This window comes from Xylocopa sonorina, chromosome 16 (genome assembly GCF_050948175.1).
Source record: "Xylocopa sonorina isolate GNS202 chromosome 16, iyXylSono1_principal, whole genome shotgun sequence".
Taxonomy (NCBI): Eukaryota; Metazoa; Arthropoda; class Insecta; order Hymenoptera; family Apidae; genus Xylocopa; species Xylocopa sonorina.
In genome coordinates this window covers 1,322,931-1,346,179 of record NC_135208.1, presented here as the reverse complement: position 1 = coordinate 1,346,179, position 23,249 = coordinate 1,322,931, and the positions used below count along the sequence as shown (strand labels likewise).

Below are 23,249 nucleotides of genomic sequence, written 5' to 3'. Positions count from 1 at the left end.
TAAACCCTATATTTAGTATTCAAATAAAAAATTATTAAAAAATGAAGAATATATTTTTTTTTGCTAAAACACGCTCTGATACAACCCGTGGGCTTCCAACAGCACATCTTTTCGTGTTGGCATTCGCGTACAACCTACGTTTATATGCCAAAGGAAAAGAGAGAAATAAAAGCGAAAGATAAAGATAAGATAGGAGATGACGTAGTATAGAGAAAAAGAATCAGCTGACAATGTCACAAGGATGAATATTCTTGATTTGTAACAAGGCTTTGTTCTTCCCTCCTATTGAAGGATTTGAAAGAGTAATATTTTTTCTCAGTCAGTTTCCATTAGTTTTTAGATGTGATAATTTTCTTTGATTAAGAACAAATAGTTGAGAATTTAATAATAGTATGAAATTTCTTTATCTTTCTATTAATTAAAATGAATATATATTTAATGGAATATTTTTAAAAATATTATACGTAATAAATTCATTTTGGTTTGCATCAAGCAACCCTAATTACTTCATTTTGTTACCAATAACGATAAATGATTACAATACTATCTTCACCAAAACGTAATACATAGATATTATTAGTATTCTAAATAATGGTACGTGTATATAAATAAAAAGAATATGAGAAAGAAAATAAAAGGATAAAAAAAAAGGTATTTCTGAACAAAAATTAACCACGAAACTGGGAAGTAATGTACTTATGCAACTTAACAATAGATAAAAGCGGTGATTAGTTTAAAAAGCAGCGAATACGAAACGAGAATGAAATATTATTAATGTCAGAAAAACGTACAATAAACGTGCGCCCGTAACAATTCCTGTTATAGAAAAAGGAAGTGTAGCGGCTAGCATCGAGGTATAATAGAAGACCTTTTTCGCTACAAGCAGCTAGAACGATTTATGGTATGCGCACAAATAAGTTACTTTTGAGAAGACGTCCTTAGCGAACTTTCTCCACATGTTAGTTGTAAATCTTAGTCGACGACCTCAGTAACACACGCGGACTCCATAAATCGAGGGTTTCCAAAAAGGGTCTAGGCCCTACGGTCAAGAGGCTACAGCCTTGACGTGAGAGGAACCAGACCCAGCGGAAACCCCGCTACATTGCCAAATGTTAAAATAACAAAATGCCCCCACTATACCTGCTGCCGCCCTTCCAAGCAAACGCGCTAAGGGCGCAAGAAGAGGCGGCACCTAGATAAACAAATACATCATTGGCTAAGGTCGAAGAGACATTCACGCAAAAACTTATTTATTCCGCACATTCGTTCTCGCTCGCATTCTAGAATATTCAACACACATAATATTTGAAACCCTAATTATTAATTAAATTCATTATCCTTCATGACTAATGTAATTTCTACTGCGATGCTCGAAGGGAATCGCGAAGGTAAGAAATGAAGGTAAGTCCGTCAAAAATTAATCAAGAGAATATTGGACTAAGAAACAGAACTGGCACCACCTATCTCTTACGGTGACTTTTATTTTCATACTCGGAATGGAGACTAGGAACTTAAAAAACTGAAAAAAATTCTGGAGTTCCAGTGCCGCGTTAATCATTTTTTACACCTACTGAAGATGTTTGATTATTTTCATACAAATAATTATAACTACTGTGATAGTCTTTTCTCTTTGTAATGCATGTTTTAGATTCAGGGGCTTCTAAAATTACGATCATCGAAATGTCGATGAAGGTCGCGCAATGCACGGTGATTCAACTACGTTTAAGTAGATTCTACTAAAAAAGCTTTTATCGCTTAGCATAAAATTAGCAAAAAATTATAATTTACGTCTAAGAAATAGTTGTCAGCAAGGGACGACGACGACAACAAAGATACCGGTAAAGAGATAATTGGCCCGAAAAGGTCAAAACTCTTGCGGGCGACACATTGGAAGTCATCGAAAAGTTAATTAAAAATCGATCTTCTTAGATTACGATATGTGCAATCTTGTAGCACGTAAAATGGTCGAGAACAAAATCCGATTACATCCGCGCCATACTACCTTTTTACATTTCAGACGCATGATATAGCGAGATGGCAGGATACGCGTGCGAATGATATCTTAGTCTACCCGGAATAGTGAACTTAAAAAATTAAAAAACAGAATTTGTTGTGCAAAAATTGCGATTATTGTAGTCGATATAATCGACAGTGGTCAGGTGATGCTGGCCAGCGGACGCTGTAATGCTCTGCTCGCTACCAGACTGACAATTGCTTATCAGGAATAAAAGAAACCAAAATGCAGAAGGAACAGCTTCTCCGCCTAATTGGTCAATGAAAACTCCAGATTTAATGCGTGCGGAGTATATAGTATCTGGAGAGGTGGAAAATGTAGGGCACGATCTGCTTGTATCGCAATATATGTACGATATATGACCTTGTCAATGGTCATTAGGTTCCTGGTCTTTATAACTTTAGAGAGGCTATTTTTAGGCATTCAATTGTGGGTTACACACGATTTCATCCGTTGAGGATAGAAACTCGAAATTATATAATGTGTAGGATAATAAACGGACTGGCCCTGGACGGAGGATGACGAGTGAATCATGGCCCCCAAAGTGCTGGCAATCTGCGCTGAAGATGGAATCTGTGTACAATTGTCAGACTCTTGGGTAAAATTGGTTGATGATAGCGAAAATGAAATTTTCACAAAATGGAAGTGGGGTGAACAGGAAAAGTCTTCAATTACTGTGATAAGTATTACGTGTATTACAGCATTGTAACTTCCCTTATACCAACAAATAATCTAGAATTAAAATGCATCTTTCCTACTGGGTTGCTAATAATCACCCCCATGCTTCCAACTGTGTAGTTCGTCTAACAGCTTATCGAACAAAGGATTTCCACCTAACTGTTCAACTTCTTCCCTTATTTTTTTATCCAATTCTTCGAGTACACTTCTTGTATAAGCGTATGTTCCATACTTTTTCAATAAGCTAATACAGTACCGCTTCAGCTCGATGCTTTTAGTTTTTCTTTTAATAATATCTTTGTGTCAATAATTAAGGAATCATAATTTACAAAAAATGCCCGCTTTCTTTTCTTTTTTTACTAATATGAATGAAGGATACTCATTATCTCTTCGCCTGCGGGACCTGTTTGAATGGCGTGTACAATGAGAAAGTTGAAATATCCTTCGGTAAGGTCACCGTAACCTTTACTTTCTGCATACTATAAAAATACATTAATAGTGTAAGCATGATATTGATTTCACACAGATTTTTGTAAAAATCGCGTAGATGTATTCTCTAGCTAAAAGATAAACATAAAATGTCGTATAACAAGAATTTATAAAAAAAAAGGTATACGTGAGAAATAAATACAAATTTCATTCCTATTTTTAACTAGCGATTGCACCGATAAAATTCATGCGGAGCGTTGCACGGATCGAACTGTAAGATTTACCTCCTCTACAAAAAAATCATAGTAATCGTTACGAATCTGAAAGTACAACGTTAACAATCCAGTCAAGATTGTAATATCCTTTTTATAGTCAGAGAATAGTAGCATCAGTCTTGCGATCATACCAACAATACCGCATTCTACATAGAGAAGTTGAAATAATTACGAATTGAAATAATTACAAAGTTAATTGAGGTTTCTTGTTAATGACTTACTCTGTACTGCCATCACTTTAAACTCTGTCTCGGTTGGACAAGTATAATTGTCCTTCCAATAAAGTTCTATACCCTGGCCTCTGGTAATCTGCATGTTTTGTTCTGAGAATATTCGTACAGCCTGGTATATTAATTTTGATCGGTATTAACAAATTTGAAATGTAATAAACTTGAAATGTAATAAGTAATCAACACTAGGACTAAGTTTACGGGCCAAATGCGTCCAATTGGCGCATTTTAAATTTCATAGGGTTAGAACTACAAAAATCGTCTCTATTGATATATATCTATTTAAAAATTTGAGTTTATTATAGAGAAAATGAAATTTTAAAAAATATAGTCCTTACAAGCTCTGAAGAGAATAAAAACGTATCAAATGAAAGTGAACAAGCAGGGACAGAATTCAGGACAGATTGCAGAAAAAGGAAATATAATATTTGCAGATCGTTCGAAAATTTCGATCCTGTGTTGTACAATCTGAATGAAATCAAAATAGGCGGTCGTGCTCATCGATCATCTGTCATCAGATGGTTGTCATTTTGCTGGATATGCAAAAAGAAATCTGATGGCAGATAATACACATAAAAAGCGCTTCTTACAATATTTGATTTTAACCAAAAGCATGCTAGAATATTTAAAATATTCTATCCAACCAGAGAACCACCTGGCGTTTTGAAAAACGATTATGGAACGTATTAGCCTAAAATATTACCGAGTAATACATATTTTCTATTATATGTACAAATGTATGTCTCATATTTTCATTTTCTTTTTTAATTTAAGAAATGTCCTAGAGTTATTCGAACATTTTATTTTCACCTCTGGATGATTTAACTGTAGCACCCATTTCAGAGCAATTGTCAGGACATACAACGTAGAATTTGATGCACTTGCTATACCGTAAACATTATGTGCTGCGGGTATGCCGTCTCTCATAATCGAATTATCTTGAATATCATCAATTCTGCAAATAACAGATTCAAATGATCAACTAAACCCTTCCTTTCTCATTCGATGCATTGAGAAATTCTGCCATTAAAATAAGTGTGCGGCAAACAGCGGGATTTCGAAAGCTTACAAAAGGTATCCGATCCAAGTCAACCGTACAATATCCTCGATAATAGTTAGCTTATCCTGCTGTATTTTAAACCAATAATTAAGAACTTTTGGTAATTTAGTAGTCAACATCTTTTCAGATCCTGGTCCTCGAGCAATATGATTATATGCTTCCATTAAGATCTGGAAAAAGAGGTTTACACACGTTTGAAATTTTCAAGATGGATTCATAATCAAGTATAATCTAACCTCTTCCTCCCCATTATGCGCCTTTCTTGCTAGACGAATAATCTCAGATATAGTAGAGCGTTGAATCTGCAATATTTTTTTCATCTCAATTTGTGTCTTCGGGGAGGCGTTAGAGGTCCTTAAGATCGAAGGCGAGGGTCATTTTTCATGAAAATAAACAGTTTAGAAGATTCGTTCTTACGGACATTCGGCTGTCAGATACAGTTTTTTAAGCACAGTAACTGAAAATGTTACATAAATTAACAACATTTGTTCCGTTAAAATTCATACTGTAGCAAATGATCGATTTCCTTTCATCGAGAAATTTATCTAACCTGTACCAACATTCGTATTTTCTTTTTCAGGCTTAATACACGTACGTGCAAATAAGCTTACAAGTTTTCGAGATATTATAAAAAAGCTTGACGCTATATTTACAGGGAACGCTACCTCCTCCGAGTGTGAATAATGGCTTAAGAGACTTTTACCTTTTCCAAAAAGTTTTGGTTGCGACTTTGTTTTCAAATTATTAACGGAACAATATAAGCAGTTTAGTCGTTGTTCTTACTCTCTGCACTCTTTAAGCATTTTACGAGATTTTCAACGGTAGATCGAAAGTAAAAATACTTATTGAATTAAAATACTATCTAAAAATTTTAAAAATTCACTAGTTACTATACTTTTATTCGAATAGTAAATCAGTTGATAGAACTTTTACCTAATACAATAATAACTTTGCCTGATTCAATAAATCGACTTACTCGTTCAAGCCCAATGATTTACAGGATAGACTTGCCACAGCCAACACTATGATACTATACGCGAGCTCTACATAGACATTAGGAAATGAAAATTTTAGTACTTGCACAGAGGCGTTAAAAAAGTCTTCCGTAAGGAAAAAAACGACCCTCTTATTCACTTTTATGAACCTCTAAGCAACCTCGTTTTAGTCAACAATATATTTTCTAGTTCGGATGCTATACTAATTCAGCCTTATTTGTCTCCATGATGTGTTCCAGATACGATTAAAGTCGTCGATCTTAAAAGTGATACACCAGCACTCAACTCACTAGCAATCTAAAATGGCACTTGGAAAAAGGGAATCATCATTTTATAGCACTCCGTGGCATTCGTTTCATTAACATTCTTCGTTGTGTGATATTTTTATTTTTATTTGAAGGGGAAGACGGAAAAACGTAAACTCTTAAAATCAGACGAGGTGATTTTATCTGTGATATATTTCTTTGCAGAAGAAAAAGTTACTGTTTTTAACGTTTTGCATAGTGAATTATTAATAAGTATATACGTATAATAAGGTCATAAATTAGCAATAGATTTATGACAGATCGATAACTATATTTTTTCACGATTACAAATTAATTTCTTCGTAATATGTGTATAGTAGAATTATGCATAGTACAAATAGAATTTTTATTCTAGAATTCTTTTGGTGTATAGTGAAAAATTATTTCATATTTTTTTAGCATATAAATTCAATTTTATTCACGTAAATGTACTTTTAAGAATGTCGATAAATAATAATAGATCCAGGGCTCACTAACGTTCTTTCTACAATTTCGTGACATAGCACAAGTAAACTCCTGCAGATACAAATTGTACACAAATTACAAATTACATAAAAACAGAATAAAATAGTTCTATGTATATAGATATTTACTTTCATGTAAGTTCTATGTAAAGACATTCGTCGCGAACATGTAATAAACGAGGACTTCGTAGATCCCACGTTTCATTGTTCCGTCGGTCGCAAGAGTTACGACAATTTTTTTCCAGTCATGAAGATAAGGGCAAAGTAAATTTGCTAATCTGATAAACGTTTTCACCATTATTCTCTTTAAAGGGTATTGTGTTATGTTGGTAATGATATTTCGAAGCTATCGTAAGCTTACCATTAATTAATACTTTAGTTCCTAACCTACAAAGACGAAATCGATTCGTATCAGTTAAAGTGTTTTACAACTAGCAGTGTTTTTAGTGGAGGGATGTTTGAACATATTTTGAGGACTGAAAAATAAATAAAAAAATATCCGATTTAACCACTGTTGAAACTAATGCTAATGCGTTCATAAAATATATCTTTCTTTTTCGTTCAGACAATTATCCCAGATTAATTTTTTTTAAAATTCCGCGGGAACCGTACTTTCCACGTCGACTTGAATTGTTTTGTCTCAGCGAGCTGAGAAACAAGTGTATGGTAGCAGTGTATCCTGGCAAATTCTTAATATTATATAGTGGAAGGCAATATTTTACAAGTAAGATAGGAGATAAAATAATACTTTGTATAGAAAGTAGGTGTAATAACCTGTCTACTTTTGAGGAGGATGGTACATAGCTCTTCAACAGACATTTTATGGCCCCGCGTCTCGAAATTTTTGCACACATTTTTCTCCAACTCTACCCAACTTATTTTCATCAGTATTTCTGCAATAATTCGATGAATGATTAACTTTTCCTGGTAAACGATTGCAACTTTTTCTGCGCTGTTGCTCATTAATTTTCTATCTTAACCACTTTTAAATTAATGTGTTAATTGGAATTATTTGTACCAACTCTTTCAGCATCGTTCGCTCTGAAACCGTGATATTTTTTTGAAACATTTGCATATGATATTTATACGCGGTGAACTGTAACGTCACGGCCTTGCTAACGATACCAAACTCGTAGTTTTTTCTTTTACCCGTTAAGCAAAGTACAAAACCATTAGATTGCAGTGTTTCGTGCACAGTTGTATCGTTATGTGATGCGTCCATTCTGGGCACAACAACGCCCAAACCCCCAACATTACAAAGTAATTAAAGCTGGATGTTTCTTGGAAATAATACTTTATTCCTTAAACGGCAGTTATAAGTCTGTGCGATGCGCGTGACAAGATGAAGTTTGGCGAAAAATAGGAAAGTAGAGTTATTCAAAGGTTTAGGTGAACTGAACTTTTGAGCTATGACGATGGAGGAAGGTTAAGAAGAAAGTTGAGTAAAAGAAGTGAAAGTATGAGCATTGAGTAATGGTGACATTAAGATTACTGGTGAGAATAATATACAGAATAATTAACATGTGTAACACGAATTTTCTTAAATTGTATCTTAACAACTTGCCACGTGCGATTTCATCGTTATTTATTCGCATCTCCTTCTGTCTGTAATTATTATACAAGAGCGCGAATAGTTAGAATTTGTTGGTCAGTTAGAAACCGTTTAACTGCATTGCGCGAGCAACCATGATAGAATCGTTGCTATGAAAGCCTTGCTATGAAAAATGATAATGGTGTGTTCGATATTTTACCGTCCTTTGGTCATCCAAACAAGTTGATGTATTCAAAGATAAGAATGCAAAATAAAAACGACAAAGAAATTGATTTAATTCCAGGCAATTCTAAAAGTAGTATGAATGCCGTTTTTTTCTAACTCGCTTGGAACAGCTTTGGGAATGGCAAGGTTTAATCTTCTCAATAACCATGTAACAACCTTCCTTTTTCTATAACAGGAATTGTCACGGGCGCACGTTTATTGTACGTTTTTCTGACATTAATAATATTTCATTCTCGTTTCGTGTTCGCTGCTTTTTAAACTAATCGCCGCTTTTACCTATTTTTACGTTGCATAAGTACATTGCTTTCCAGTTTCGTGTTTAATTTTTTTTCAGAAATACCTTTTTATTTTTTATCCTTTTATTTTCTTTCTCATATTCTTTTTATTTATATACACGTACCATTATTTAGAATACTAATAATAATATATATGTATTACGTTTTGGTGAAGATAGTATCGTAATCATTTATCGTTATTGATAACAGGATGAAATAATTAATGTCTACATATGGATGCTTGATGCAAAGCAGAGTGGATTTATTACGTATAATATCTTTGAAAATATTCTATGAAATATATATTCATTTTAATTAATAGAAAGTTAAAGAAACCGTATTTCATACTATTATAATATTCTCAACTATTTGTACTTAATCAAAGAGAATTGTCACAACCAAAAACTAATGGAAACTGTCTGAGGAAGAATATTACTCTTTCAAATCCTCCAATAGGAGAGGAGAACAGATCGTTGTTACAAATCAAGAATATTTATCCTTGTGACATTGTCAACTGATTCTTTTTCTCTATACTACGTCATCTCCTGTCTTATCTTTATCTTTCGCTTTTATTTCACACTTTTCCTTTGGAAAGCCCACACGTTGTACCTGAGCTCATTTTATGAGGTATTCACCTATTGTTCTAGTCCACCCTTTCTGCACCCGTTTAAATATTGTTTCATATCGACGTATAGATGATGCTCTGCTCGGATATATTATTATTATTGTCAGAGGTGAGAGTATGCTTTAGGCCTCCACCCGTCCAAATGAACAGTCGTATATCTTTCAGATCTCATTAACTAGTAACAAGCTAGTAAATTGCACAGAACGTTGTATCGGTAAATCTCTGATGATTGTTGTTAAATAAAATCCGGCACAGCATAAACATTTCGGTAAAAGTGACAGATCGACCACGAGATTTTAGATTTAAATTCGATTAAAATAGTTATGTACATAGCACGTAGTTGTGAAGATAAGTCGATTGTAATTGCGACGTAATTTAGTATCGAATGCGTTCAGTTGCGTAATTTATATTATAATAATTACAAGTTTACGCGGCCTGAGTTAAATAAAATAAAATATGCATTAATGTATTAAACTGTGTGTGTAGCATAAACTATGAGCGTACGTATGCGATAATTGTGACTCCCCTGAATCCAGATCAACTCGTGCGTTCCAAGTTTTTCCATACCTTAATAAGTTTATTAGAAATTAGCAATAACGATGTTGGTCAAATTATAGAACTAAATGGATGCAAACACGAAAGACTAATGAATATAAATATGTTTATCTTTTTTCACAGATATACACAATACCATGTACGAATACTATAAAGTAAAGATAAAAATTATATCTTTTAATGTGTAAGATATCATTACTAGGAATAAGTATTATACGTGCGTATATTGTACATTACATAATAAATATAGTAGTAGCAAGATAAAGCAATGCTGCAGTCTTTCTTCCACATTATTGTTGATCGTTTAATCAATGCAATGAAAAATGCCGGTAACAGCAAAATAGAGATGTTGGTAAACGAAGTTTCTGATTTTACAAGTGACGGAGCGATTAAATAGTTCGCGAGAGATTTAAAGAAAGCAAAATATCAGCCGATGATGCTCTAGAGTTAAGGACAAATGTTAAAAGTGGGCTACACTTCGTGAAAGATGTTATGAAAAGCGATCGTACAGTTATTCTTCCGACGACTAATACCAGACTAAAGCTTCCAATGATAAATGATATCCTTTCATCGTACGATAATTCGTTGTTCGACAGGAAACCTGTTATCGACAGAAAATGTAACATATTTTTTTGGTGCGAGAGTTAATAGCATTGCCATTATTAGAAAGTCATATGCAACAGCATGTTATTTAAAAAATGATCTCGACACGTTAAAAACGTGGTAACGACACAATCTAGCATTAGTCTCGTATCTTGTAAAGTTTTTATACTTATCGAAATAATTTCGAAGACACATATGTAGAGTGTGAGCGATTCTGATTGTGTGCTAATGGATATGCGTGATGACGGGTTGTTTAGAAGGTAATAAATAGAGTGACTACGTGCAATTGGGTTCGAAGTTCGAAAAAAGAGTGTTTGAAACCGGGCGACAGAATCGTCTGACTGAGAATTATAAAGGTGGTGTGGACGTGACTACGAAACATCTGAGGAATGTATGCATGGGTAACAGGATAAATCTGAGAAGCGGAAGTAGTCAGTGTTTAGCGAGCAGCGACAGAGTAAAGAGCGAATTAGAGTTAGAAAGTACAAAGCATTTAGTGACTAAGTCTGTTAATAAAGTATACCCTTATTCATTAGCGACAGTGAAAAATTATTTCTTCTCTGAACACACATGACGTATCCCAGAATAACATTTCTAGGAAAACGTTATTTCTTATCAGTTGAGGAAAAATGTGAAACAGAGTTGGTCAGCGCTCGAGGTTTTCGGCTTTTGAACAGTCTGCACATTTCGTTTCGTAAAATTTGCTTTTTCATTGAAACGCTGTTACAGCGTAAAACTAATAGTTATAATTCACTCCATATTAGAATTCATTAACAAGGTCAATAGTCATTTTTTACGATTTTTTCCATATTATACATAAGTATTCAATAATTTGAAATTTAGTCCTGGCAATAATAATAAATATTGAATATTTCATTTGAGGAAAATAAAATGAAAGATTTAATTTAAACTACAAAGAAGTACACTGTAAGCCTTGCTCGACTATGTTTACTAACCGACTGTTGCCAACCGAGCATCACGCTATCACACAAAGAAGAAGAGCAAGTGACAGTTGAACCACACGGCATACATATAACACATATTAGTTTTAAATGCACTCCAACAATAAAATATAAGCAGCCGTTACTTTTCTAGGATTCCATTTTGCTCTTATTGCTATTTTCATGTTTGTAACAATATTTAATAACCTCACTCACAAAATGTTCGAATATTATATTTCATTGTTATTGGAATTTAACGATGGTTGATAAAAACTCCACTCAAGGACCTTCCACGGATTAGACAATAGTTTTTCTCAAGCGAGCCTAGAAAAAGGGAAAAGGGAAGCACCAGACGAACAGAGCGGATCAAGAAAAACTCACTTTTCATAGTTATACTATACGCTAGGATTTTGTTAAGACATTAAGAGAAATTTCAACAATTTTTATACAAGAATTTGTACTTGCGAGCTATCGCTAATAAAAACAGGCGATTCATCTGAGAACTAAGCTTGACAAATAAAATTGAAGAAAACCCTTCCTCGAATCCTGCTAAAATTTAAATTAACCATTCCTAGCGTATTATTTTTTGGTATACGCTCTACAAAAACTATTATAAACGTAAGTGTTTTGTGACAAATATACTACACTGATTTATACGATTCGTCATAACTCAAATATTCGTCTTAACGCATTCCATAAAAACTGATTCCCAGAACCTTAATTTTACAAATCCTGCAAAAACTCTGACTGACACGTAGCAGTAAGAAACCCATGAAGCAGTAAGATGTCGCTTCATCATAAATCTCAAAACTAAGATCCAATAATGACTTCAAATTACATGTATCATATATCCTACATTTTTATTATTTTCATTGTTTGCTCCACTCGCCAACGTTTTGGTTTCCTTCCAGTTCCTAAGAAATAATATTTACAGATTTTCGCCAATAACATCTCATCTACTTGCTACAGCTTTGACCACTCCTTCACGCGAATTCATTATAACATTAATATCACTCAACACTTGTTAATTACTTTACGCTAAATATAGTTGTTACTTTTTAAGTAATCGTGCTTGATCCAAATTTACCTACATATATCCCTACTAAATAGCTTATAAGGTGCACGTTACAACAGTGGTGAAAATGTTTATGACGAAGATTTGCGCCCTTCGTTGGCTTGACCAAGCCTGATCGTAACGTGCGCTCAAACAGTATGCTCGAAGTAGACACATCAGACTCATAATTTTTTTAGGACAACACTATTTGAAATATCGTTCGACATTAAATAAAGTTTGTTTTCCGTTTCCAACCTTTGTGGTATATTTTCCATCATCTACATTTAACTATTCACTGATCATTAACGTTAGCGTGCAAAGTGAGCATAGAAGAAAGACTTCTTTCACATTCAACATTAATTTGCTCACGTCTAGATAAACGCTGAAAACTTAATAAATATTCATTTATTTATTTATTCATTTATTTAGTTACTACTGTTTGCAAGTGTTGTCTTAATTTTACACAGACCAATCATCAATTTTCGAAACGATAATAAATTCGAGCAAAATGATTCGAAATATGGGACTTTCGTGTAAAGGTTGATAACTTAAGACACATTATCTGGCACATGTTATGTTCTATATATGCTAATGTAGTATGCGTAGTAAAATATGCAACAAATTCTACAATATTATAGAGTTATTATATATACATCCATATGTTTGTATAATCGTTATAGTATGTACCCAGTGTTTCGTTTCTTTTTTTATATTATTCGAGCGGCTAAACACGGAGATTTCCGTGATCGGTCGTCAACGAATTAAGGCATCGTAATTTAAAAAACACGGGAAAAAGATAGGGAACGTCGACCGTCATTATTATAGCACCCATCTTCTTGTCGCGTCTATTACTAAGGCGAACCAAGCGATGACCGACTAGTGAATCGCGCTGCTTGTCAGCGTAATTGGAAGTAGGGATACAGTGGATACGCGTCTTCCAATTGGCAAGCGAAGCGAGGTAAGGTCACGCAAGTCGAAGAAAAAACCGGTAGGAGACCGTGGATTCGACGTAACTTGTACGAGCGTGGACAGATAATGCAGACGGATGTTAACACGTTCGACATGCCATGGCAGAGCATTAATGGCACACTGGCTGCTCTAGTTTGACCAGCGTTGCATTAATAAATTGTCTTATTATTAACAAATTTAGTTTATAGACGGTGAGATTTAAACATGATGCCTCATAATTTAACCAACTAAAAATTAATAAAACTGCATTTAAATGTTTGAAGTTATGCAAAACATTTATTACAAATTTTTTGCAAATAAAATACTACTATAATAGTTTTAGTGAAAATAAAATTTGCTCTGCAACCATGCTCAACGTGTTAACCATGCAGCAAGAGTTCGTAAGAGTCGATCATCTGGAAATCTGCAAACAGTTTTTGGACAAGATAATAAATGATTGTAATTGCACAAAGGACACGTCCGATGATCACTCTCGAGGACTTCAATGCATACACAAATACCAAACAATCCTGAAAGATCAACCACGGGACATAACAAGTTATACTTCGAAGCGTTAACATCTGAGATTTAATTCAGAAAGGGAAGAATCGTTTTCACAAAAGGCAACTTGCAAAGTTATCATAGAGAAGAAGGTAAGGGTTGTCGCAGATCTGTACAATGGTATGGAGTAAATTTATTAAATATAATAAGTATAAGCGATTCTAATTTTAAATGAAAATGAAAAAAAAATAATAATGCAGAAAATTAAAAAAGCAATGTAAATACTCCACAATTAGCTTCAGAAATCTGAGGCGTAGGGGAGGAAAAATAATGCTCGACCTTTCGCTCTCAACTTTAATATTACAATTAATACAACAAACAACAATAACAATAGTGGTGTATGTATTACAAAATGTTACTTATCGCAGGAACGGTGCTACGGCCTTCCTTCACGTCGCTACGCGACTCTACTAAACTCTAATCAAATTCACAATTCTCAACGAATGGGAAGATTGTTCTAGCCGAACTGAATGTTCTATACGAACCGTTCTAGCCGAACTGGGTGTTCTAAACGAACTGCTCTAGCCGAATTGTTCTAACCAAACTGGGTGTTCTAAACGAACTGCTGCGAGGACGAAGATGTCACCCCTTAAAAATGCGTACAGAAAAGGATGGTTGCGCGGACGTAGAAAGCGAACGCTTCCACGAAAACGCAAGGGACGGAAATTGGTCATAAATAAACAGGAGTCAAGGATCTGCCAATAAAATGCCCGCCAAGTGCTAATCCGCGGTGACCAGACCTGCACTACGTCGAGGGAACGCATTGTTATTTAGCTTGAAAATTTATAGCTGGAAAATACGCGGAATCGTAGCCGCCACAAATCCATTGTAAAAATGAGGAAGAAATAGTGTTGAAATAGTGCATAGAGTAAGGAGTAAAATAGATATAATAAACCAAGGTAAACGAAATAAATTGAAGATAAAGATTGACTTTTGCGTGTGAGTTCATTAGAAATCTCAGGATTGATGGAAAAATATTATTTTCGCTGCCAAGAGTAGATTTTTTGTTCATAAATGAAGATCTGTAATCACCAAATTCAAAAGTTAAAGGGTAAAATACAAAGGTGTTGTAATTACATAAGCATACATTTGGTCTCTCTAAGTCGAGGAATTCCTATCTATCAAAGACATTTGGGATAAAAGTAGATATCTGGATCTGCTAGAAAATAATTGTTGCAAATGTTTAATTTATCATGTCCTCCACTGTCTTGTAATCTCTGGTCAACAGCAGTTTATGCGTATCTGCCAAGTATATGCGTCTTTGTCCTTCCTAAAGTAAATGTTATTGCATTTCTACCAAGCTCAATTATTAAAAATTTAATTTATGGAATAAGAACGAAAAAAAGAGAGATAAAAATGAAATGATTGTTTAGAAGATAAAGCTAGCAAAGGTACGCGCAACATATGAGGGCGCAATGAGACAAAGTATAATGTATTAGCGTGCAATGAGAAATAAATAGAATGCAAAGAATAATGTAAGATATAGAATGAGAGAAAAGAATGAAATGAAAAAAGGTCTGTTCTCCAATGGGCAAAATAAGAGCGATGTGCTTTTTACAAACGCCATCTACTTGTCACAAAATATTTACAATTAATTGCAAAATCAGTAAAAAACGCCCGTGTCTGGCGTGGATATAAGGCAAGTGATCTTAAAGCGGCCAACTGCCCTGCACCACGCGAATATGAGTGCACTTACCATACACAAATAACGCGTACATTAATACTGACACTCACACTACACGTAACATATATAAGATACACAATTAGAATGGTAATTAAGAATGTTATATAGAAAAAGAAAAAGAGAGTGGAAAGAGATAAGGAGAACAATGTATATGTGGAAGCAATTATATCATGTAGAATGAGTGTGCAGCAGTGATATTATATGCAATGAGAGCGCAATGGGAAAGGAAGAATAATATACGTAAGGACAACTAAAGAGTTTGAAAGAGTATAAAGAAAAAATATATTGGACCGTTTTCCGTTGGGCAAAGTAAGTGCCATCTACTGGTTGATGTAAAACCAATAGTAAACAGTAAAACTATATTAAACTAAACTAAACCAGTAGAAAACAATAAAATTAAACTAAACTCAGTAAGGATTCGACGACTGCTTTTGTACAGAGGAATGAACACCAATTAGCGCCGACAAGCATTCCGCTGATTCCATCTCAAATGCCAATCAATGAGGACTATCCACCATCTGTTCTCAACGGATAAATCCATCTATTGATGAAGGAACTACTTCTTCTTCACTTCGAGGCAGGCCGCCAATAAGTACAGTTTACAAATCTATGAGTGTTAAGTGCTTTACGAATATGGCATTTTGTGTAAGTACTGCTTTAAATTCTATTTTTCTTTCCTTTCTTTTATTCTTTCGATCTTTGATTTGTAATTTAGAGCGTTGGGTTAATGTAATTCTGAGTGAATACTCCTTTAAATTCTATTTTTTCTTCCTTTCTTCTCTTTTTTCGATCTCTATTTCCAAATTTAGAGCGCTGGGTTTACGTAAGCAGTGATAATTTGTAATTTAAGGATTTCGCGACTACGCGTACCGACCTATCATGTAATAACTTATGCCGCACGAAAAAGTCAACTTGTGTATCGCATCGTAAAGCTATTGAACTAATTTCTTAGCATCTATTTCTTATTTTTATCAGTTTATGCACGTATCGTAGTAATATAGCAAGGAACCGTCGAATTCGAGAACATTCGTAATACTTATGGTAACAGTATTGCGCTGATATGTGACTCCTGTTCGTTTTGTTTTTCATCCTTCGCCAGCTTTCTGTCTCTGTCGGATAAATACGTTGCGAAAGTAATTTTAACGTTACAATATATTAAACAACGTTCCAGTAATATATTTTGTGCCAGATGGGTTTTTAAATAGTTTTGTTTCTGGCATATATTTTATAATTTTTACAATATTATAAGGACGATAATTATCACTAAAAGGGTGTAGAGTTTAAGATATGTGGCACAACAAAGCAATAAATTTAATATGGAGCATATATCGTACGATAAAATTATAATTATGTTGAAAGAATTCTACATACTTATGTATTATATCATTTACATATAGTAGAGCTTAATTCAATTTTTAACATACTGATAATTACTTTTTTAAGCGCACGAACAATACTTTAAACTATAGTAAAATAATAGTAACCAAATAGTTTAAACTATAGTAGGGTTTGTTACGGCAAGCGAGTGTTACAGTGAATAATTTCTTTACAATTAGCATGCTGTAACGAAGGAATATGTTGTAACGAACAGTAGGAAATATAACGAACAGTAGGCTCTTTTATTACAACGAAAACACAACCGATGGTACATCTATATTAATAACAGTTTTCAATAATAATATTGGAATATTATTCATCATCTTTTATTATTACCTATAGATTTAAATATATGTGCATATATACAGGATGTTCCGTAATTGGCGGTACAATCGAAAAGAAGGTGATCCTAGATGAAAGAATAAGTCGAAAATATAGAATAACAATTTTTAATTTGAGCCTTTGTTTTTGAGAAAATCGATTTTAAATTTTCGTCAGGTACGGGTACACTTGATCATGTCCCGTTAGAACTGATCTTATTTTAAATCGTCTCGATGGGTCACGTGAATTACGAACACGTAATGAAATAGAATATTTGAAACAAAGTTTATTATTACAAAAATTGCTGAAAATGTTGCTCTTCCTGCTAAGAATATAATTCTACTCTTCTAATTAAATTTCTTCTAATAAAATGTGACCGCTTTTTAAGGTATGCGGTTGTTTTAATGTATGAAATGCTACGATAATCTTTTCTTTCGTTTGCTCGCAGATTGTGATTTCTTTAGAATACACAATTGATTTAATATGATTCCATAAGTAGAAGTCAAGCAGAGTTAAGCTCAGGAGAGCGCTAGGAAAACATTTCTGTAATATTGGAAAAATTGTTATTCTATATTTTCGACTTTTTTTGGCAATTTCGCCCTTAAACATTTCATTGTTAATCATTACGTGCTAGCGCAACGATTTCTGACGAACGCACAAAAAAAACAGCATAGGGGAATGGACCGTGGAAAAACAGGTTTGACTTTGATTGAACCAATTTAGTATATTATATTTTGTATTAAATATACTTACCGTATTAATTTATATTAAATATATTTAATAATTTATATAATATAATATATTTATAATTTATAATATATAACGTAGATAAAGTATATTATATTTTTACATTTTATATTACATTTAACAAAAGCAGAAAAAGAACACCTCATTGATTTGTGAAGCGATAAGCTTTACCGTGCAACAACCTTCTAAATATATTCTAAATATAAACGAAGTTAATATATTACATTATATTTTGTTTTATCTAAAAGAATTGATTAATTGTTATTGACGTTGTATTATTGTTTCATATGGCAGAATACTTCCTGTCATGGATTGTATCTATAGATATTAGCTTTCTTTAATTATTGTATTTGATTATTTATCTCTCTGCGGTGAAATTCTTGTTTGTTAATTTGTGATAGATAGTTTTAGCCAAAACTTAATAAATAACGTAAAGAAATTAATTAGCTTAAGAAAATAATTTTAATAATTATTTAGAAAGCCTCGAAGGACTTTATAGTATAGTATGTATAATAAATTCTGTCGATAAAATTTCACGCATGTGCAGCTGTGCACGGAACTTTAAATGCGTTCAAATATCCTTAAAGGCAGGATTTGCATAGACACATATATGAAACTATCTGAATGCTTACATTTTTAACCTTTAATGTGTAGGAGAACTCACTGCTTTAAGCATTAAATCAATGTTTCTCAACCCCTATTAGTTGACAGCACACTTAAAATATTTGGATTTATTTTTTGCACACTTCAGTATTATTTATTCAGTTATTTTGTTTGAAAGTTGCGTCCGCAGCTTGCACGTCAGAGTTATATTTTATGTTATAACTCTGATACTAAAAGTTTCCCCAAGGTAAGATTTATACCACTTAAAGAGCATAAAATGAGCTTGTTTTACTATATTTTTTGTTAAAATTTCAGGATACTTTCTTTAGGTATTGCAATTTTTAACAATTTTTCATAACCGCCGAAACCAGAATATGTGTAAAAACTGACATAAAAATGTTGAAAAAATAAAAAGTAATAATCATTCGAAAGCTTGAATTTTTTGTGATTTTTTGACATAAATTTCAAGTCGATATCTTTTTTCAGTCAAAAGTTACAGCCTCTGAAAGATTTCGCTAAACGTGTACATTGATCTCTCCTCCTCTGTTATTTCAAAGTTTGTCAAAAAGTTACGCTGCTAATTGATGACCCACATATAGATTTACAAATAATAAACAAAAAAATAATTTTATATTTGATGATAGAATTAACGAAGATGGCTTATCTCGTTTAGCTTCCTAGATAGTTTTACCCAACGTCGTTTTTACCCAACGATATTATACTTTCAGACACTCTCATTCTAAATTCTAACAAATTTAAAATATATCTTCAGTATGTTGAACTTTACATAGCCTCTCTTCTATTCAAATCAGCTATTCAATAATGCAAAGTCGACAAAGCGTATGATTAATATCAGAGTTCATTTCCTCCAAATTCATCGATTCGTCCATTATCTAAAACGATACATCAGCGCGTTTTGTTCGCTCTCATTATCACTGAATTGTAATGTATAGCGAACGATAAATTAAAATTGACCAGCAAACACTTAAAGAAGTACAAATCTACTGAATCGTCGACCGATGAATCGGGGTCTCGTTTATTGATTTGGGAACATGACGTGAGGAATTAAGCAAAGATCGTGGTCAACAACAGCGAATAATTTATTTGAACAGAACTATATACTAGGAAGTTTGAATATGTTTTCACGATGCGCTCTAGGCATGTACTGAGTAAAAATTGCGAGAGGACTTTCTTCCCTCACTATGTTTTTTAAATGTTACTCTCTCATTTCGAAGGCGAAAAAGAAGGGGAGATTTTTCGTTCGTTTTTTTAACTCTCGAAGACGAAGAGAACGCTTTGAGTTGAAACGTATGTTACATTTCTTCTGTCCCTTCGCTTCGAGAGTTAAGTGTGTCCTTCTACCTTGCCCCATTGGGTACAGCACGACTATGTGATGGTGGTCGTCACATTGATAAAGACAACATTATTCGAATATTCATGTGTCGGTAGTCTGTCGTCTGATAGTCTGATCGCTTTGCTCCTCGAGTAGGCGTGCTCCTCGTTTCTCGCATCTTCGTCCTTCTGTGGCTCGTGTAACTTTCCCTCAAATTTGTTTAATATTTTGCAACTGAAGACGGTCTTCTCGTCGTTCCAAACCTTTTGCGTTATTAGTCCATCGTCGTTTAAATTGTCCTCTGGTCTGAAAGAACAGGGAAACGAAATAAATTTTGCTTCTATTCCGTATTTAGAAATACAGATACGAGTTTAGGAATAGTTCCATATATTGCAGGTTAAGTAAAGGGGATCTGATTTATAATAATTGCCATAAAAGTACAAAGAAACTAGTTTGTAGGAACATGTCTGTTTATACCAGAACGGGTATGTCACTCAGCTTGACGTTAGTTATTACGAGCTCTTGCCCGTTTGTAAATAGTTGTGGCGACCACCGTAGTCGCCTTTGCACCCCGTGGCGCAGGGCGGAAGAGAATACTTAACCCTCGAAGCGAAGAGACTGGAGACATTAAACATATGCTTGACTCCAAACATTCTCTTCGTCTTCGAGGGTTAAGGACGTTTTCTGCGAATGCGCCCCCTCCTTTTCGGCACCGAAATGAGGGGGCGAAAAACAGATATAATGTGAGGGAAAGGAGCTCTCAAGAGTTAGTTAGATAGTAGTTGCGTACCGAGCAGCCATAGCGTCGATACTTTGATTTGTTACTCATTCTTGTTAAAATAAATTATTTGTTACGTATTTCCGAACGAACATCACTCTACCTCACCCACGTAGATTTCCCAAATAGTCATTAATCTTAGTTCGGTTCAGAGCAACAATAATTATTTTGAGACCATGGCATTTGTAGTTTTTTCAATACTAGAGATCCCATCTCTGCTTCTTATGCGAGAAACTCTTCGGTTGATTTACTTCGTTGTCTCATGTATCTCACAGCTGAAGTGTCTCTTAAGGTTATCGCTGACTCCGGTCGATGATGGAGACACACGGAATTTTCGCGTGCATTACTCAAGGGCAACACGGCATCTGAGAGTGAGCTCGGTTTGGGGGCGGCCACTTAGTTCAAATTTTGTCCAATAGTATAATTCAGCCGTTTCCCTCACCACTCGGAATAGTTTGATTTTTGGACACATCCGTGAGTCTCAACCCCCACAACAACATAGTCAGAATTGTAATTTTTCTGGATCGCGCTGGGAGACAGCAGAACTGACTTAGCGTTCCAGTGGTCAATACATGCAAAATAAAGAATACTACGGAATCCAGAACCTTAGTTTTGTTCCTTTCACCATCAGGAAGGTGGTCCTTCGTTTATCAGAACATAGTTTCTTATTCGGCACACCGTTGTGCAAAATGGCTAAGAACCTTCGGTATTTATTTCGAAAAACCGTGGGCAATACCACACACAACCCTTAAATTAAACCAAATCGATGAGTGATATATAACAGCCAAACGACCAAAGGGCAACATAAAACATAAAATAATTCAGATTTAAGCGATTTTATAACTCATATGAAATGTAATTCCTAGCAAAACTAATAACCGTGTTAAAAAAAAAAAAAATTACTCGCCGATTCTCATCCGATCACCGAAGTTAAGATGCGTTGGGCGTGGATAGTACATACATGCATGACCGCTTATAAACTCCACGTGCTGTTGGCTTACATCTTCTTTTCCTTGCCGCTTCCATTGTGTCCCCTTTTGCGTTTCACTTTCTGTCACTTGTTCTCAGGTTTCGTTATAGAAGGGCGAAAAGAGGTCAGAAGCGTCCGCTGCGTCCACTATAAAGCGGGACGCTAGCGCGTGCCGAGCAATTTTATTCCTTCGCGTAGAATTGTACTTAGCCAAACAACAGGGTAATACTGCCGAGCATAACACGAGTTAAGGAGATCTTTGAAAGTTCACTATAAAACGGGACGCATGCGAGTGCCCAGCAATTTTACTACTAAGCCTCGTCCTGTATCTGACTGAACTTAAGGGCAATCCTGCTGTGCATGACACGAATCCAGGAGATCTTTACATGTCCACTGCCAAACGAACAGCATGCGTGGGGCCAGCTAATTTATTCCATCGCGACGTCTTGCGCCTGACTGAGAAGCAGGGTATTTCTGCTGTGCATATCATGAGTCAAGGATACCTTTACAATCTCTATCTTGTCGACTATGAAACGGGATGCATGCTAGAGCTTAGTGAATTTTATTGCACCGCGTCGTCCTGTACCTGACTGAACAATAGGGTAATCCTGCTGTGCACGACACGATTCGAGGAGATCTTTACATGTCGACTATAAAAGCTGACGCAAGCGGTGACACAGCAATGTTATGTCATCGCGTCCTCTTGTGACTGCCTGAGTAACAGGGCACTCCTGCGGTGCATGACACGAATCGAGAAAATCTTTACGTGTTGCCTACAACAGCGGACGCAAGCGCAGGCACTGCAATGTTATTTCATCACGTTCTCATGTGCCTGACTGAGCAGCAAGGCATTCCTGCGAGGCATCACACGAATCGAGGAAATATTTACGTGTCGACTATAAACTCGGACGCAAGCGTAGGCACAGCAATGTTATTCCATCGCGTTCTCTTGTTACTGACCGAGCAACAGGCCATTCCTGCGGTGTATGACACGAATCGAGGAAATCTTTATGTGTCGACTATAAAAGCGGCCGCAAGCGCAGGCACAGCAATGTTGTTCCATCGTGTCCTCTTGTGCCTGACTGAGTAACAGGCTATTCTTGCGGTGCATGACACGAATTGAGGTAATCTCTACGTGTCGACTATAAAAACGGACGCAATCGCAGGCATAGCAATCTTATTCTATCGCGTCCTCAAGTGCCTGGCTGTGCAATAGGACATTTCTGCGGTGCGTGACACGAATCGAGGAAATCTTTACGTGTCGACTATAAAAGCGGAGGCACTGCAATGTTATTTCATCGTGTTCTCTTGTGCCTGACTAAGCAATAAGGCATTCCTGCGAGGCATGACACAAATCGAGGAAATCCTTACGTGTCGACTATAAAAGCAAACGCAAGCGGGGGCACAGCAATGTTATTCCATCGCGTCCTCTTACGCCTGTCTGAGCAATAGGGTATTTCTGCTGTGCGTGACACGAATCGAGGAAATCTTTACGTGTCGACTACAAAAGCGGAGGCGCAGCAATGTTATTCCACCACGACCACTTGTGCCTGACTGAGTAACAGGGCATTCCTGCGGTGCATGACACGAATCGAGGAAACCTTTATGTGTCGACTATAAAAGCGGCAGCAAGCGCAGGCACAGCAA

General features: G+C 35.1%; 1 protein-coding gene across 1 annotated transcript; it reads right to left on the bottom strand.

Moving 5' to 3' along the window:
* Positions 1 to 2,729: 2,729 nt before the first annotated feature.
* LOC143431096 (terpene synthase-like) lies at positions 2,730 to 3,711 on the bottom strand. Its single transcript, XM_076907610.1, has 7 exons — positions 3,618 to 3,711; positions 3,406 to 3,542; positions 3,324 to 3,344; positions 3,217 to 3,252; positions 3,072 to 3,171; positions 2,806 to 2,988; positions 2,730 to 2,746 (listed from the first exon to the last, which is right to left on the bottom strand). The coding sequence occupies exons 1-7, from the start codon at positions 3,709 to 3,711 to the stop codon at positions 2,730 to 2,732; spliced, it is 588 nt and encodes a 195-aa protein (XP_076763725.1).
* Positions 3,712 to 23,249: the final 19,538 nt, after the last annotated feature.

Bases quoted from the DNA above. Each gene is read 5' to 3' on its own strand.
- LOC143431096 (XM_076907610.1), bottom strand. From the start codon at position 3,711: ATGCAGATTACCAGAGGCCAGGGTATAGAACTTTATTGGAAGGACAAT. The intron at 3,253-3,323 runs GTATTTATTTCT...TTTATCTTTTAG, and splicing joins TAAAAATAGGAATGAAATTT to CTAGAGAATACATCTACGCG. The intron at 3,172-3,216 runs GTGTGAAATCAA...GTATTTTTATAG, and splicing joins CGCGATTTTTACAAAAATCT to TATGCAGAAAGTAAAGGTTA.